The following is a 17,829-nucleotide window of genomic DNA, read 5'->3' on the forward strand; positions in this document are numbered from 1 at the left end:
CAGCATTCTTGTACATATCCTCTGCACTCTCCCCAGAGCAATTATATCCTTCCTGTAACTGTACACAAAACTCCAGCTGTGACCCAGTTACATCCCTACTTGTATTAAATACCTCATCCAATAAAGGAAAGCATTCCATGTGCTTCTTGACCACCTTGTCCACCTGTTCTACCACCTTCGAGGTCCTGTGGACATATACTCCAAGGTGTCTCACTTCCTGAACCTGTCAAATACTTCCCATTTGACTATTCCCTTGCTTTGTTTGCCCTCCAAATGCATTAGCCCTCACACTTTCAGTTTGAATTCCATTCGCCACTTCTCCACCCACACAACCAAACCATTGATGTAATTCTATTAAGACACAATCTTCCCCTAACAAAACCATGCTCACTATCCCTAATCAATCCATGCCCCCTCTTCACTATCAAATAAATGGCTAATTTTTGTGTCACCTGCAAATTTCCCAATCATATCTTCCACATTTAAGTGTAAATCATTAATATATACAACAAATAGCAAGGGCCCCAAAACCGAGCCCTGTGGAACACACTGGAAACTGTTCTCCAGTTGCAAAAGCATCCATCTATCCTTTGCTTCCTGTCATTGGGGCAATTTTGGTTGTAACCTGTCACTTTTCCCCATATCCCATCCCATTTTTCTGACCAGTCTGCCATGTGGGTTCTTGTAAATATTTTACTGAAATCCATTAAGGCACTATCCACTGCAGCACCCTCATCAATTTTCCTTGTTACTTTCTCAAAAAATTCTATTAAATTAATTAGACATGATCTTCCCCTAACAAAACCATGCTCACCACCCCTGGTCAATCCGTATACGCACACAGCCATTTGCAACTGGTCTTGTGCTACCTCACCTTTATGCCATTATTTGCACCGTTGTTCTTTAACACTCCCTTTGTCTTGCATCCATGATATCTTTGTCAATCACTCCTGAGCTCCCACCCATCCCTGACCTTCTATTCCACTCCACCTTCTCGACCATCCCCTGCAACTATATAATCCATCACATTTGGGCGGCACGGTAGCACAGTGGTTAAGCACTGCTGCTTCACAGCTCCAGGGTCCCGGGTTCGATTCCCGGCTCGGGTCACTGTCTGTGTGGAGTTTGCACATTCTCCTCGTGTCTGCGTGGGTTTAGTCCGGGTGCTCCGGTTTCCTCCCACAGTCCAAAGATGTGCGGGTTAGGTTGATTGGCCAGGTTAAAAATTGCCCCTTAGAGTCCTGGGATGCGTAGGTTAGAGGGATTAGCGGGTAAATATGTGGGGGTAGGGCCTGGGTGGGATTGCGGTCGGTGCAGACTCGATGGGCCGAATGGCCTCCTTCTGCACTGTAGGGTTTCTATGATTCTATGATTTCAGCCCCACTTCAGTTCTGAAGTCGCCATACAGGCTTGAATTGTTAACTCTTTCTCTTTCCACTTCTGCTGCGAGACCAAAGTGTTTCCAGCATTTTCTGTTTTTATTTCAATGTCCAGCATGTATAGTACTTTGCTTTTGTAATAGATAATTTAAAGCTTTTTAGACTAGCAACTTATGCCTTTTAATTGTACCACATCTAAACTGCACCAGTGAACTGCATTGGTATCTTGGGATCAGTAAAATTTTATACCTATATTCTCAGACAAAAAAAGCTTAAAAGGACACTTGTTTCATTGAAAGCAGTTGACTGAAATTACATCCAAGTCAATTTGAACATCTCTGGAAATGTTCAATTAAAAATGCTGGTGCCTTAATTAGACAATTTGATGATACTCCATAGAAAGTGCGCGCTTTTGTTGCCTAGTGTAAACAATGGAATCAGTTGCTTTGGTTAGTATTTAAACATGTAGCATAGAAGTGACATCAATGTTTTGAGGAAACCTTAGGTGATAAATTGTCTGTGAATGATACTAGACTCAGATAATGTAGAAACTGTTTGCTTTTTGCAAACTGTTCTAACAATAATCCCACATGGTACTTCGGTCTTCTCATATGTTTCTATTTTTGAATATGTTTCTATTTATCATAGGATCAGTAATGATATATCCAATTCATTTATCTGGAATATAGTTAAAGACAGTCATACATAATTCATCTCAAGATTGGGAGCCCAGTTCTACTGGAAGCTGCGCATTCAGAAAACTTGATGGAAAATATTAATTTCTAAGCCTAACTTCCTAGCTAGAATTTTTCGTGGATATAATATGAATTTTGGACTTTTTTCAGTAATGCTGCAAATGCTCTGTAATTGGATTAGATGTCTAACTTGAAGTATACAAATTAGTCTGTAGAGCACAAACACATGCCATTTGGTCTAGTAAGTCGCACGTTATCTAATGAATGCTTAAAAACCACAACAGCATTTCTGTGCCTACTGATTCAAAGAAATTTCAATTTTAAACATCAGAAAACTGTTCTAAATGCCGGTTAGAAAAAAAAATTCAAGTGTACATTGGTTAAACAGCACCTCGAGAAAAGCTGTAGTGGTGACAGTGCACAACTTAGGATAGCTCACACTGCAGATCTAAGTACAGTATGAATACAAAGTTACGTCTTCACATCAGGATACCCTTTTAGAGTGAAGCATCAACAGTCCTTGCTAAATGAAGGAAGCACTTTTAGAAAAGATTACATTTACCACCATGAGAACGAATTGCACTGCAGAGAAGTCAACAGGCCAATGACTCATGCCTGCGTGCAGGATGAGAAGGGAACACCACCAGCAAACCTAATCTTATGCTGACCCAACATGCACACTAAATGGGACACTCACATTTCACCCTCCCTAGCCAATAGAAATTAAGACCAACCGCACCCCATTGTAGAGATTTCCCTACTCCCAAGATCTATTACTCAACTACAAGTAATCAGAAAATCCATTTTCCATTGTGTTGTTTCCTCACACCCTCTTATTTTTTCCCAGCCCCTTCTGTGAAGATGGCAAATTTTCTTCTTCATTTACTATCTGATGTCAGTGATGCATTTCAAACAGGTTCTGCTTTTAAAGTTGCAATATTTATCCAATTGGTTTTCTCCGAATATTTTCCAATCAATTGGCACTTAGAAATCAACTTAAAGGAATCCACACAAAAAGCCAACAAGTCGGCTTTATTCCATAACTTAAATATTCCAACAGTTTTTAAAGCAGAATTGCAGCTTGGAAGTAGAAAAGATTGACCATTTGCTAAGCTCAACCAAATTGGTCATTTTAAATTTTGCTTCTAATATACGTAACGAAACTGTTTTTAGCCTCAGTCCCACCTTTCTGATCAAATTTCTGATGCATTCCGAAGCTCACAAAATTAGCTCCCAAGCTATTTTCAACATCTGTTTATTTTTATTTATTTGTCACAAGTAGACATACATTTACATTGTAATGAAATTACTGTGAAAATCCCCTAGTTGCCACACTCCGGTGCCTGTTCAGGTACACTGAGGGAGAATTTTTAGCATGGCCAATGCACCTAACCTGCACATCTTTGGATTGTGGGAGGAAACCAGAGCACCCGGAGAAAACCCACGCAGACATAGGGAGAATGTGCAAACTCCACACAGACAGTAATCCAAGCCGGGAATCGAACCCAGGTCCCTGGCGCTGTGAAGCAGCAGTGCTAACCACTGTGCCACCCCTGTAATCCCTGATAGATTGAAATATGCAAATGAAACAAACAAAAGATTCCATAAATCGATAGCAAGAGCACTGTTGATGTCTGAGCTTGTGCGAAACATTTAGCACACAACAGCTGCAATTAAAGTTGTCCTGATTATGCATTATTGCCTCAACAAATCCCCAGCTCTCAAAATGTTTGAGCATACTTGGTTAAGCCTGGCTCAGAGAGCAATGGAGCTCAAAACAAGAGACTTTTTAAGCTTGAGGATCAGAAGTAACTAGAATGAAACACCTGCTTGAAGCAACCTGTATATCAAACAGTATACAGATTTATTTAACCCCATTTCCAAATGGTCATCCACTAGCCTTAGTCTTTGCCATGGCAGGGACTCGTGAGACAATCACCCTTTCTCAGCAGCTGAGAGGGATGTTCAAATACCATAAGGGCCCAATGATTATGCTAAAGTCCTCTTTGCTGAGGGTGCAGCACCTGGTATCAAGGAAGTGTCCCTTAAGGACAAGCTCTCCTCTGGTCCCAGGCCCACTTGAGAAATTCTCTGATAGAGCAGCCCACTCCAAGTTGACCCTGGCCCAGGACAAAGTCATTGTGGTAATCCATCAATGGAAACTTAGCATCACAGGAACAGCAACACTTGAATCCCACCAGCTTCTTAGTCATACTAGAAGAGAAAAACACAGAAGAAACATTTTTGCAAAGGCTACAAGACTACAAGCCTGACCATCACAAAGCTTACGGGGTCAAAATTTCCTCACTTGAATTAAGAAGGGGCGAGACAATGATACTGAAGAACCAAAAAAATAGCATTCTGCTGCAATCAGACAGGGGGAAAAATGGCATAGCTTGCAGTTTCCACACAAAGGATCATGCTTTACTTAAAAAGTTCTGATTACAACAACAGAGAAGGTCAAACCCAAGTGCTGCAGAAGACCTGTTCTGAAGGAGAAAACAACTCTAACAGAACGTACATCTGAAAAGTCTATCAAGCGTCATTTTTAGAAGCTCTTCTAATTTACACAGAAAACATATCAAAATGTAGTAATTTTGTTTTGTTTTTGGTTTACCAGATTCTGAGTGTAGGAATTCACAGCATTGGAGTTTCCTTCCACCGATGAAATTGGATCATCATGTTGGGAATTAGTGAACACCAGTGACTGAGTGAGGTTTGCCTGTTGGGGTGCTTCACACGAGTTGGTTTCTGTTACAGTACCAGTTGAGGGTTTTTGAAGCAATGTTGCTAGATCAGTGCTTAAAAAAAGATAAGTTTATTTTCAGACCTTTAACAGGTTCTGGAAGGACTGCAAAATGGATTTCAGGAGGCACTTGTAACATTTCAGACTAGATTATTTTTCTAAAAACAGCACAACTTCATCAACCTGGCTTATGGCTCACCAAAAATGTTCCTTTTTTTGAACTAGGGAATTAACTTGCAAAAAATATTGAAAGCTATTACAGACTAATATGAGAGGTTTTGTGAAAACTTGTGTTCAGGCACATGCTTGTCAGCATAATGTCTGAAGTTAGGTCAGGAGGAAGAGAGCAGGCAATGAACATGCTCAAAAATGGCTTGATTCTGTTACGAAAACAAAATTAGACATCAGGCACTGGCTGGTGAGCAGTAATAAAAGTTTGAAGATACAAGAACATTTATCTAGTCACAGCTATTAACACCTAGAAACTTGTGTGGAGGGGAAATAAAGTTGCCAAATTGTGTCTGTTGCATCCTAGTGTTTACTAAGGAAATATATCTGCCTTCAAAAACGGCGAGAGGAAAGACTGATTGTGAAAATTATCCTGCTCCAAAGCAAGCAATCATTGGAACATGTGTTCTTTCAAGTTCACTGTATTTTCATTGTTACCATACTAATGATATACTCCTGCAGAAAGTATTTTTAAAAATACCAGTTGAAACAACACTATGCATTGTGAACTACTCAGACGTATATCTTCCTTCTGCATAATGATTCTAAGCAATAAACTAGAGAACAATTCTTCCATAAACAATTTACATTCCTACTAACTAGAAGAGCCAAGTTTTAGCAATAGCACAAACAGCATCTGGGTAATTTATTTTAAAAACCATGTACTTGCAAATCATTTTCAAACATGGTCTCTGCTAAAACATTAAAAATCTTGGCATATTGCACAAGTCATTTATTTTCATACAGCTGATCAGTTGAACAGGTTTCTTCAGATATGAATCTAAATTTGCCCTAAAATATTTCCAGCTTCAACTTAGATCTAGATGTGTTAGGAAGATATAGATAACAAACTGAATAATGCATGTGCAGCAAACTGTAGTTATGGTTTAAAGTTTCAGTTTAGAAGCCAATTCAATCAACGGTTGAGAAGAACATTTGCTGCCAGAAAAAAGAAAGAAACTGCATCACAACGTTGTGCTCAGATTTGAAGATGGGGGATCCTTTGGACAATTGCTTGAGAGCTCAAGAAACTGATTAGGTTAGTCATATGCAGCTGGAAGAAGCACATGCTGTACCCTCCATTTCAAAAATTTCAGAGGCTGGTTTAAAATACACTTTATATTTTTCTGAAGTTGTTCTACATTATGTGCATTAACTGGTTAACTCATGTTAAAATAGGACATTTCATACCTTGGTCCTGGAGTGATTTGGTTGTCCATTCTTACAACAGTTGAAGCTGTAAAGACCTTTGTCTCTGTAAGCTGCTTAAAGAATTCATTAAAGTTAAAACTGATTATGCAAGCCTCTATTTTCTCAGCAACACAAATCTTAGATATAAAAACAAAAATGCTGGAAATATTCAGCATTCAGGCAGCATTAGTGCAAAGAAACAGATCTGTTGAATGGTCATCTTGCCTTGAAACATTAATGGTTTCTCTTCATAGATGCTGTCTGACCCAATTTGTTTCATTGTCATATGTATTGGGATACAGTGAAAAATTGTTTTTTGCACCCTATACAGTCAAAAAGATACCGTTCATGGAGCACATGGTGCAGAATATATTATCACAGTTACAGATAAGGAGAAGAGAACGAACTGCTCAATATAATAGGCAACATTAGAAAGTTTAAAGGAGTTAAAATTTTAAGAGCATAGAAGAGTATAAGATGAAATTAGAGGATATACTGGGGACAGCTCACAAGAAGTCTCCTCGCTCCAGCGCGATCTTTTTTTAAAAAAATGACATTAATAGGGATAAGAAAGAAGTTCTTCCTAGCAAGTATGAGCAGTTACGGACTAAGTTAAAAAGCAGAATCTCAAACGGTAATAATCTATAGATAATCAAAGACTGGTGTGGGAGAAATGGGTTTTGAGTCCTGGGGCACTGGCAGCAATACTAGGGGAAGTAGGAGCTACATCGGTCTGACAGGTTTCACCTGCTGGGACCAATGTTCTGGCAAGCCATATACCTAGTGTAAATAGTGGGAAGGAAGGTATCATTAGAGGGGAGATATGGTAAATCAAAGGGAAACAACAATGTAGTAGAGCATGGCAGCAATTTACATAATGGTAATCATTACGTAATTGAGAATTCTAATTTTTATAAGCTGTAATATCTATGGATTTTACTCTGAAAGAACAGTTTAAAATTAAGTGGTTCAGTTCTGACAAGTGGTTGGGCAATTAACAGTCAAGAAACAGGAAAAGCAGCTGTTGTGAAGAAACAAACTTGTTTTATTGTTTTGTGACAGACCTGCTGAGTATTTGTAACATTTTGTTTTTATTTGATTCCTAGCATCCTCAGTATTTTGCTTTTGTCCAAGATAGCTGTTGTTTCTACTTTAAATGTACAATGCAAACAATTTCCACAATTTCCCCAAATGGTAAAGGAGTTTCAATGACTGGCTCAACCATATAGGTCAGAACGGTCTCAAGCTCACATTCCTGCTTGTCACATTGATTTTAAATAATTTGAACATGTGCTATTAATCACACAAAATAAGTTTTCCAGGTCTTCTGCTGCAGATTATTATTCAATGAATCCTTCAGAAGTGTATATGGACATTGTGCAAGGAGGTACAGCAGATAATGAGATACCAATGTAGTCAAATAGCCTACAGAACAATGAAAGCTACCTGAGCAAAGTACTGAAGATGCCTAAAGGTTGAAAAAAAACAGCTGGTTTAAAACTTCAATATAATACTTAGAAGGAACTGTGCTCTACAGTAACTTAAACATATGAAATGAGTACCTAGATTAAGAATTTTGCAAACCAAAAAAATCCTGATATATACATAAACCACAATCATTTTTAAACACATGGAGGTATATTGATAAATGTCTGAACTGCATTCCCAATGGGTAAACAATTCCCACCAAAAATGCAAGTACTGTGGTCCCCAGGTCTTAGTAGCAATTGTACAGGCACAGGTGCTAGGCATATAGCAAGTCAATCTGGACATTGAAGATTCAATTTTAAATGAATGTTGTTCTCTTCCAAGTCCACCAATTCCATTCATCAGCTTCAGTAGAAGGTGCAGGAATTTATCATTCCAGGCAGATAAATAAACTAATTGAATGGTTGGCGGGGATTTTATATTCCACAAAAAGGATCACATTTGAATTTCCACTCAAATATTCTTTGTATGAAAACTGCAAATTACAGTTTCAACATTTGCAGAAAATTAAAACTGCTTTTAAAAATTATCGGGGCACCCTTGTCTTTAGGCACATTCTTACTTTCATAGAATAATAGAATTATAGAATGCCTACAGTGCAGGAGGCAGCCATTCGGCCCATTGAGTCTGCACTGTCAACAATCCCACCCAGGCCCCATCTCCAAAACCCCACATATTTACCCTGCTAATCCCTCTAACAAACATCCCAGGACACTAAAGGGCAATTTAGCATGGCCAATCAACCTAACCTGCACATCTTTGGACTGTAGGAGGAAACCCACGCAGACACGGGGAGAACCCATAGGGGAGAAGCCCACACAGACACTGGGTTTCACTACTCATCCAATGGTCATTATGCTCAGAAGGAACCGATTTGGCACATTGAATCCATGCTGGGTCTCTATACAGAGCAATCCAGCCAGTCCCCATTCACCTTTTCTAACCCCATAATGCTGAAAGTTTATTACCCCCTGAAGTGCCAACCCAATTTCCTTTTGAAAATCAATCATATTTGCTTCTGCCCTCAGACTACAGGTTCCAGATCATTCCCACTCCTTGTACAAAAATAATTCTTCCAATCCATGCTACACCCTGTGCCCAGGACCTTAATCTGTTTTATCTAGCCGCTGTATCATGAACTAGAGTACAATTTCTGGCTACCATATCAAAATAAACCTCAATCCTGTACAGCTCTATCAGATCCTTTGCTCCAAGGAGAACAAGACCAGCTTCTCAGACCTAACCTTGTAGCTAAATACCCTCATCAGAATCATTCTAGTAAATCTCCTCTGCACCCTTTAACAGGCCCTCGCACCTTTCCTGAACTGTGGTGACTAGAACTGGATGCAATACTCTAGCTGTGGCAGAGACAGATATTTGTACAGGTTCAACACAACTCCCTGTATGGTGCTTCCATATGTTTCATAGAAATTCATAGAGTCCTACAGTGCAGAAAGAGGCCATTCATCCCATCGGACCTGCACCGACCACAATCCCACCCAGGCCCTACCCCCATATCCCTACATATTTACCCGCTAATCCCTCTAACCTACGCATCTCAGGACACAGAGGGGCAATTTTTTTTAGAATGGCCAATCAACCTAACCCGCACATCTTTGGCCTGTGGGAGGAAACCCACGCAGATACAGGGGAATGTGCAAACTCCACACAGACAGTGACCCGAGCCGGAAATCGAACCCAGGTCCCTGGAGCTGTGAAGCAGCAGTGCTAACCACTGTGCTACTATGCCGCCCAGGTTTCATTAACTACTATCTCAATTGACCCACCATCTTGATTAGACCTATGCACATGCATGTCCAGGTCCCTGTACACTCTTTAGAACTGTGCCATTAAGTATTTATTATTCCCTTTGCCCTTCTGGCAAAATTCATTACCTCTCAATTCTCTATTAAATTTTATCTGCCACTTGTCTAGTCATTCAGCTAGCCTACCTATATCCTGTTGCAGTCAATTGCCATCACCCTCGCTTTTGGTCTTATTGGCAAATTTTGAAATTCTACTCTGTACCCCAAGATCCAAGTCTTTTATATATAAAGGAAGCAGTGGTCTTAACACTGAACCTTGGGGAACACTACAGTCCAGCATCCTCCAGTCTGAAAAATGACCCATTACCCCACAACTTATTTCTGGTCCTTGAGCCTTTTTAAAAATCCAAGCTGACACTGACCCACCTATTCCACAAGTCTCAATTTTCTTAGTCAGCCTTTAAGTGGAGCTTTGGCAAACATTTTCTTAACATTCACGTAGACAACAACCATTGTATTCCTGCTCACTAATATTCAAATTTGGGGTCTGCCAGGGCCACAACTCCTGATCTCATTACAGCCTTGGTCCAAACCATGGACAAAAGAGCAGAACTCCGCAGGTGAAGTGAGAGTCACCGTCATCAACATCCAGGCTGCATTTGGCAGTGCGGCACCCAAAAGCATGAGCAAAATGAGAGTCAGTGGAAATTGGGAGGGGGGGGGTGTCTCTCTGCTGGTCTGTTGGCTGGAGTCAGACCTGGCACAAAGGAAGACAGATGTGGTTATTGGAGGTCAATCATCTCTGTTCCAGGACAACACTGCAGGGGTTTCTCAGGGAAGTGTCCTAGGCCAAGCCATCTTCAACTACTTCAATGACCAGCCTTCGTCATAAGGTCATCAGTGGGGACATCGCTGATGATCGTATAATGTTTGGCACCGTTCACAGCTTGGGCTGTTCTACCCCCGGAAACTGAAACTCCACTAACAATGTTGGTTGAATAGAGGTTCAACACTGACCAGAAACTGAACAGGGCATAAAAATACTATGGCTGAAAGAGGTCATAGACTGGGAATTCTGCAGCAGGTAACTCACCTCCCAACTCTTCAAAGCCTATTCATCATCTACTCAGCACAAGTCAGGAATGTGATGGAATACTTTCCATTTGCCTGGATGACTGAAGCTCCCACATGCAAGAAGCTTCACACTATCCAGGACAAAGCCGCCCACTTGAATGTCACCCCCATCCACCATCAGCATCCACTCCCTCCACCACCGATGCAGTGGCAGCAGTATGTACCGTCTACAAGATGCACTGTAGCAATTCACTAAGGCTCTTTTGACAGCACCTTCAAAACCTACAACCTCTACTGCCCAAGGAAGACAAGGGCAGCAGATGCATGGGAACACTGCCATCTGCAAGTTCCCCTCCAAGACATACACTATCCTGACTTAGAACTATATCGCTGTTTCTTCACTCTTGCCAGGTCAAAATCCTGGACTTTGGGAGTGTACCTACATCACATGGACTGCAGTGATTCAAAGCGGTAGCTCACTACTCCTTCCTCAAGGAAGCCAATAAAAATGGTGGCTTAGCCAGCAATGCCCACACCTTGTGAAAGAATACTTTTTTAAAAAATCACCATCAACCACTGTGTTACTTCAAAAATTTAAATTGGGCAAGTATAATTTGCCTTTTACACATCCATGTTGGCTCTCAATTAACTTGCACCTCTACCTGTGCCTATTGATTCCTCCCCCCCCCCCACTTGATAAGAGTTTCTAAAACCTTACCCCCCACTGATGTTAAATTGACCAGTTTACAGATTCTTGGAATGTTCTTACACTTCTTGAAAAAGGTTGTCACATTTGCCACTTTCCAATTCTCTGACACCTTTCATGTCTAGGGAAGATTATGGCAAGCCCTTCAGCTTTCTCCACTCCCATTTCCCTTAATAACTTGGGATGTTAGCCATGCATGCAGAACAGGCAACTTATCCAGTCCAAGCATAACCAACCTTTCCAATACATCCGATCAATATTATGTAACTGGAACTAGGTGTGATAGATCAGTTATGCAATTTGAATTGGAGGATGATTCATATTTATTTCACTAGATACCAATATACATTAGAGTTCATCAAATATCCTGAATGATAGCTGTAATCTTCAGGAACCCAAGTGAGTTTTTTTAAAATGTGATGAGCCGTTCACTACTTCTAGCAAACTAGCACCTTCACTTTCCGCAGGACATTAAAAGTGTTTTAACTACTTTTTCATTTTTTAGATCCAGAACTTAATGACAGTCTCCAGGAGCCATTTGGAAAAACAAATTGCTAGACCAAGTATTTTCAGTTACAACATTTACAAAGCAACTTGCATACACTCCAGATAAAGCTGACTATTACTCAAGTCATTGGCAAGAGTACAACTTAGGTTAAAAACTATATTTAAATTAACAGATTTTCCAACTGTAAAAATAGCCTTCGAATTTATTGACATACAACATAGAAGTGCCACCGGTTAGACGAGCAGCCCTAAACCCTCTCCCACCAAACCAGAACCACTAAACCACATGTCATTAGTGCACTATCAATTGAATTAGAGACATTGTAACTACCCCAAAATGGATTTTACGGATGACTGCCACATCACAAGACATATGCAACAGGTGTTGTGGATCCAATAGCAGATTTCTCAACAGAACTAAATTTACTGGAGCACTCATTTTGCTCCAAGATTGAATTGCACCCAAGAACATTAGTTTTTCCATGCATTCAGTAGAAAAAGTCAACTAAGCAAAACAAATCAAAGACTTGTTGATTCACTGCTAAATATAATCAATTCTTGTACAATTGGTGTAAAAATAAGTGCAACACAGCTGGAGTAACTATTAATATTGGCTCTTGTGTTAAGATTTAACACATTAGAGTCGGTCATTTGCCATAGTGCACAAGTGTCTTTGCTAATTGGTGTTCTATAAATAGCACCAAGTGCTTGTTTAAATGCTTGAAAAATACAGCGTTCTGTTACAAGTCTCTCACACTTACATCTTCATTCCAGTCTTCAGTAACCCAGTCCTCCATGGAGTTCTGCCAACCACCTGGAAAATCACAAGAAATATACCATCATACAGAACAATTTTATACTATTGCAAAATTTGGAAGGCATAAATATTCAGTTTTTTCATTTTTCCTACCCGTTCCATTGTTTTGACCAGATTCCCAGATTTCAGATGTTGCCCCAAAACCATTGTTCGTTGTAGAATCTGCATAGTCTGTGGGGTTGAATGTTCTGTACAATTGAGACATACCAAGTGAATTCAAAAGGCATTTACAGAATTATGCAATTTCAAGTGTTTTATGACCAATTGAAAACTAATTCAATTAATGTCACTATTTAATGCAACTTAGTCCCGTTAACAATCAGCATAGTATTATTACGTCTCAAGGAGGAACATATCACTTAGCTTGAATGCGATGGATCAAATCAGGCTAGTTGGTTTAGATTGCAGTTCAAATCTTCGACTATGTTTAAATGTGTCTTTTTGGGAGGGTAGGATCAAGGGTAAAAAATAAATCACGTCTTCCAAATTAAGCTAATTTAGCAGTTTAGACCATGTTTGAAGATCCACCAATCAACTCCAGTGAAGAGATATAGGTTTTTGAAGATTAGCACAAAAAATGATAAATCCAAAGCATTTAAAAATGAAGTACAGGTTGTAGATAAAGAACCACAATGTTCTCACTGGGATTCCGTGCAGAGTTGAATATATTGCAAGTAGAAATTAATAGCAGGGCTATAAAATTTGTTTTAGCACCATTTTTCATTCTCCCTAGCTTATCCATTGTTTCCTGTGTGTGTGTGCAATACAAGTGAAATTATTTTTGTTTTTTTTTAATTTCATAAAAAGGTAAACATTTCAAAAGCAAGAAAATCAGACTGACAACTGAAACGGTCTTCTAAACATGAGGCAATAAACTCTGGATTCTGCACTCCTCATCTCTTCCCTCATATCTTCACCTTGTTTCCTTATCCAGTCTTACTTTTATTTCCAATCCCAAAGCACCTCTGACATACTAAAGTTAAATACTAAACAGCATTTTAAACAAAGAAGAGTGGGATTGGACTACATATCCTCAGTACAGACTTGTGGGCTGAATTACCAGCTTTTGGGATGTACAATTCTGTAACTAAGAAATTGAGAAAAAAAAGTGAAGTGTGTGAAAATAACACTTCAGTTGTTTTTCTCTCTATGAAATCAGGCAAAAGCAAGGCAGAGAGCAAAGGAAGTCCAGAATAAACGGCATTTATTTCAATGCAAGAGGCAGATGAACTCAGAGCATGGATGGGTACATGGGATTGGGATATTATAGCAATTACTGAAACATGGCTAAGGAAAGGACAGGACTGGCAGCTCAGTGTTCCAGGGTACAGATGCTACGGGAAAGATAGAAGAGGAGCGAGAGAGGAGGTGATTAAGGAAAACATCATGGCAGTACTGAGGGGGGATATATCTGAGGGTTCGCCCATGAGTCTATATGGGTAGAACTGAGAAATAAGGGGGAAATTACTTTGATAGTCAGCGGAAAATTGAGGAGCAAACATGCTAGGAGATTACAGATAGCTCCAAGAAAAATAGGGTGGTAATAGTAGAGGAATTTAACTTTCCCAACATTGACTGGGACAACCAGTATTTTGCCTCGGTTTTCACAGAGAAGGACCTGGGTGGATGTACTGTGGGCGTGCGGTGGACTGAAAGGATTGAGTATGTGGACTTTAAGAGGTTGTGCTGGAATCTTTGAATGGCATCAAGATAGATAAGTCGCCGGGTCCGGATGGGATGTACCCCAGGTTACTGTGGGAGGCGAGGGAAGAGATTGCAGATCCTCTGGCGATGATCTTTGCGTTGGCAATGGAGACGGGAGAGGTGCCGGAGGATTGGAGGATTGCGGATGTGGTTCCTATTTTCAAGAAGGGGAATAGGGATAGCCCAGGTAATTACCAACCGGTGAGTCTAACCTCAGTGGTTGGTAAACTGATGGAGAAGATCCTGAGGGACAAGATTTATGAGCATTTAGAGAGGTTTAGTATGCTCAAGAATACTCAGCATGGCTTTGTCAAGGGCAGACCGTGCCTTACGAGCCTGGTGGAGTTCTTCGAAAATGTGACTAAACACATTGACGAAGGGAAAGCGGTAGATGTGGTTTATATGGATTTTAGCAAGGCGTTCGATAAGGTTCCCCATGCAAGGCTTCTCGAAAACGTGAGAGGGCATGGGATCCAAGGGGCTGCTGCCCTGTGGATCCAGAACTGGCTTGCCCAAAGGAGGCAGAGAGTGGGTATAGATGGGTCTTTTTCTAAATGGAGGTCGGTTACCAGCGGTGTGCCCCAGGGATCTGTTCTGTGACCCTTGCTGTTTGTCATTTTCATAAATGACCTGGATGAGGAAGCGGACGGATGGGTTGGTAAGTTTGCCGACGACACAAAGGTTGGTGGGGTTGTGGATAGTCTGGAGGGATGTCAGAAGTTACAGAGGGACAGAGATAGGATGCAAGACTGGGCGGACAAGTGGCAGATGGACTTCAACCCAGATAAATGCGACGTGGTCCATTTTGGTAGGTCAAATGGGATGAAGGAGTACAATTATAAAGGGAAAGACTCTTAGTACTGTAGAGGATCAGAAGGACCTTGGGGTCCGGGTCCATAGGACTCTGAAATCGGCCCCGCAGGTGGAGGAGGTAGTTAAGAAGGCGTATGGTGTGCTGGCCATTATCAATCGAGGGATTGAGTTTAGGAGTCCGGGGATAATGATGCAGCTATATAAGACTCTCGTCAGACCCCACTTGGAGTACTGTGCTCAGTTCTGGTTGCCTCATTACAGGAAGGATGTGGAAAAGATTGAAAGGGTGCAGAGGAGATTTACAAGGATGCTGCCTGGATTGAGTGGCATGCCTTATGAGGATAGGCTGAGGGAGCTCGGTCTTTTCTCCTTGGAGAGACGAAGGATGAGAGGAGACCTAATAGAGGTGTATAAGATGTTGAGGCATAGATCGGGTGGACTCTCAGAGGCTTTTTCCCAGGGTGGAAATGTCTGCTACGAGAGGACACAGGTTTAGGGTGCTGGGGGGTAGGTACAGGGGAGATGTTAGGGGTAAGTTTTTCACAAGAGGGTGGTGGGCGAGTGGAATCGGCTGCCATCAGTGGTGGTGCAGGCGAACTCAATAGGGTCTTTTAAGAGACTCCTGGATGAGTACATGGAGCTTAATAGGATGGAGGGTTATAGGTAGGTCTAGAAGATAGGGATGTGTTCGGCACAACTTGTGGGCCGAAGGGCCTGTTTGTGCTGTAGCTTTTCTATGTTCCAACCATAGTATTAGAGGGTTGGATGGAGAAAAATTTGTTCAATGTATTCAGGAGGAATTTCTCATTCAGTATGTGGATTGCCCGACTAGAGAGGGGGCAAAACTTGACCTCCTCTTGGGAAATAAGGAAGGGCAGGTGTCAGAAGTGTTTGTGAGGGCTCACTTTGGGACCAGTGACCATAATTCCATTAGTTTTAAGATAACTATGGAGAACGAAAGATCTGGCCCAAAAGTTAAAATTCTAAATTGGGGCAAGGCCAATTTTGATGGCATCAGGCAGAAACTTTCAACAGTTAACTGGGGGAGTCTGTGGCAGGCAAAGGGACGTCTGGTAAGTGGGAGACTTTCAAAAGTGTGTTAACCAGGGTTCAGGGTAAGCACATTCATCTTAGAACGAAGGGCAAGGCTGGTAGAAGTAGGGAACCCTGGATGACTCGGGATATTGAGGCCCTGGTCAAGAAGGAGGAGGCACATGACATGCATAGGCAACTGGGATCAAGTGGATCCCTTGAAGAGTATAGAGGGTGAAGGAGTAGAGTTAAGAGAGAAATCAGGAGAGCAAAAACAGAACACAAAATTGTTTTGGGCAAATAAGGCAAAGGAGAATCCAAAGAGCTTCTACAAATACAAAGGGCAAAAGAGTAACAAGGGAGAGAGTAGGGCCTCTTAAGGATCAACAAGGTCATCTATGTGCGGATCCACAAGAGATGGGTACGATCCTAAATGAATATTTCTCATCAGTATTTACTGTTGAGAAAAACATGGATGTTGGGGGAAATAAATAGTGATGTCCTGAGGAGTGTACATATAACAGAGGAGGTGGTGCTGGAAGTCTTAAAATGCATCAAGGTAGATAAATCCCCGGGAGCTGATGAAGCGTATCGCAGGACATTGTAGGAGGCTAGGGAGGAAATTGCGGGTCCCCTAGCTGAGATATTTGAATCATCGATAGTCACAGGTGAGGTGCCTGAAGATTGGAAGGTGGCAAATGTTGTGCCTTTGTTTAAAAAGGGTTGCAGGGAAAAGCCTGGGAACTACAGGCAGGTGAGCCTCACATCTGTTGTGGGTAAGTTGTATTGGGTAAGAAGGTATTTTGAGAGACAGGATCTACAGGCATTTAGAGATGCAAGGACTGGTTAGGGACAGTCAGCATGGCTTTGTGAGTGGAAAATCATGTCTCACAAATTTGATTGAGTTTTTTGAAGGGGTAACCAAGAAGGTAGATGAGGGCAGTGCAGCTGATGTTGTCTACATGGACTTTAGCAAGTCCTTTGAAAAGGTACTGCATGGTAGGTTGTTGCATAAGGTTAAATCTCACGGGGTCCAGGATGAGGTAGCTAAATGGATACAAAATTGCTTAATGACAGAAGACAGAGGGTGGTCGTAGAGGGTTGTTTTTCAAACTAGAGACCTGTGACCAGCAGTGTGCCTCAGGGATCAGTGTTGGGTCCGCTGTTATTTGTCATTTATATTAATGATTTTAGTAGGCATGGTAAGTTTGCAGATGACACCAAAATTGGTGGCATAGTGGACAACGAAGGTGGTTATCTAGGATTGCAATGGGATTTTGATCAATTGGGCAGATGGAGTTTAATTTAGATAAATGCAAGGTGATGCATTTTGGTAGATCAAACCAGGGCAGGACTTACTCAGTTAATGGTAGGCTGTTGGGGAGAGTTACAGAACAAAGATCTAGGGGTACAGGTCGATAGCTCCTTGAAAGTGGAGTCACAGGTGGACAGAGTGGTGAAGAAGGCATTCGGCATGCTTGGTTTCATTGGTCAGAACATTGAATACAGGAGTTGGGACGTCTTGTTGAAGTTTGACAAGAGATTGGTAAGGCCGCATTTGGAATACTGTGTACAGTTCTGGTCACCCTATCATAGAAAGGATATTATTAAACTAGAAAGAGTGCAGAAAAGATTTACTAGGATGCTACCAGGACTTGATGGTTTAAGTTATAAGGAGAGGCT

General features: G+C 41.2%; 1 protein-coding gene across 50 annotated transcripts in view; it reads right to left on the reverse strand.

Annotated features, from left to right (window-relative positions):
• ubap2a (ubiquitin associated protein 2a) overlaps positions 1–17,829 on the reverse strand; it is a 144,026-nt gene that overhangs the window by 68,064 nt on the left and 58,133 nt on the right. For 20 of the 50 annotated variants that reach the window (XM_078221411.1, XM_078221340.1, XM_078221418.1 and 17 more), the window contains 4 exons: positions 12,691–12,785; positions 12,542–12,594; positions 6,240–6,310; positions 4,692–4,875 (listed from right to left, as the gene is read on the reverse strand). In XM_078221411.1, coding sequence (XP_078077537.1) covers positions 4,692–4,875; positions 6,240–6,310; positions 12,542–12,594; positions 12,691–12,785 — 403 coding nt within the window. Of the gene's footprint in view, positions 1–4,691; positions 4,876–6,239; positions 6,314–12,541; positions 12,595–12,690; positions 12,786–17,829 lie in introns of all 50 variants that reach the window. The other 30 variants (XM_078221480.1, XM_078221431.1, XM_078221518.1 and 27 more) reach the window with 2 other exon arrangements.

This window comes from Mustelus asterias, chromosome 1, assembly GCF_964213995.1.
Source record: "Mustelus asterias chromosome 1, sMusAst1.hap1.1, whole genome shotgun sequence".
NCBI classification, from domain to species: Eukaryota; Metazoa; Chordata; class Chondrichthyes; order Carcharhiniformes; family Triakidae; genus Mustelus; species Mustelus asterias.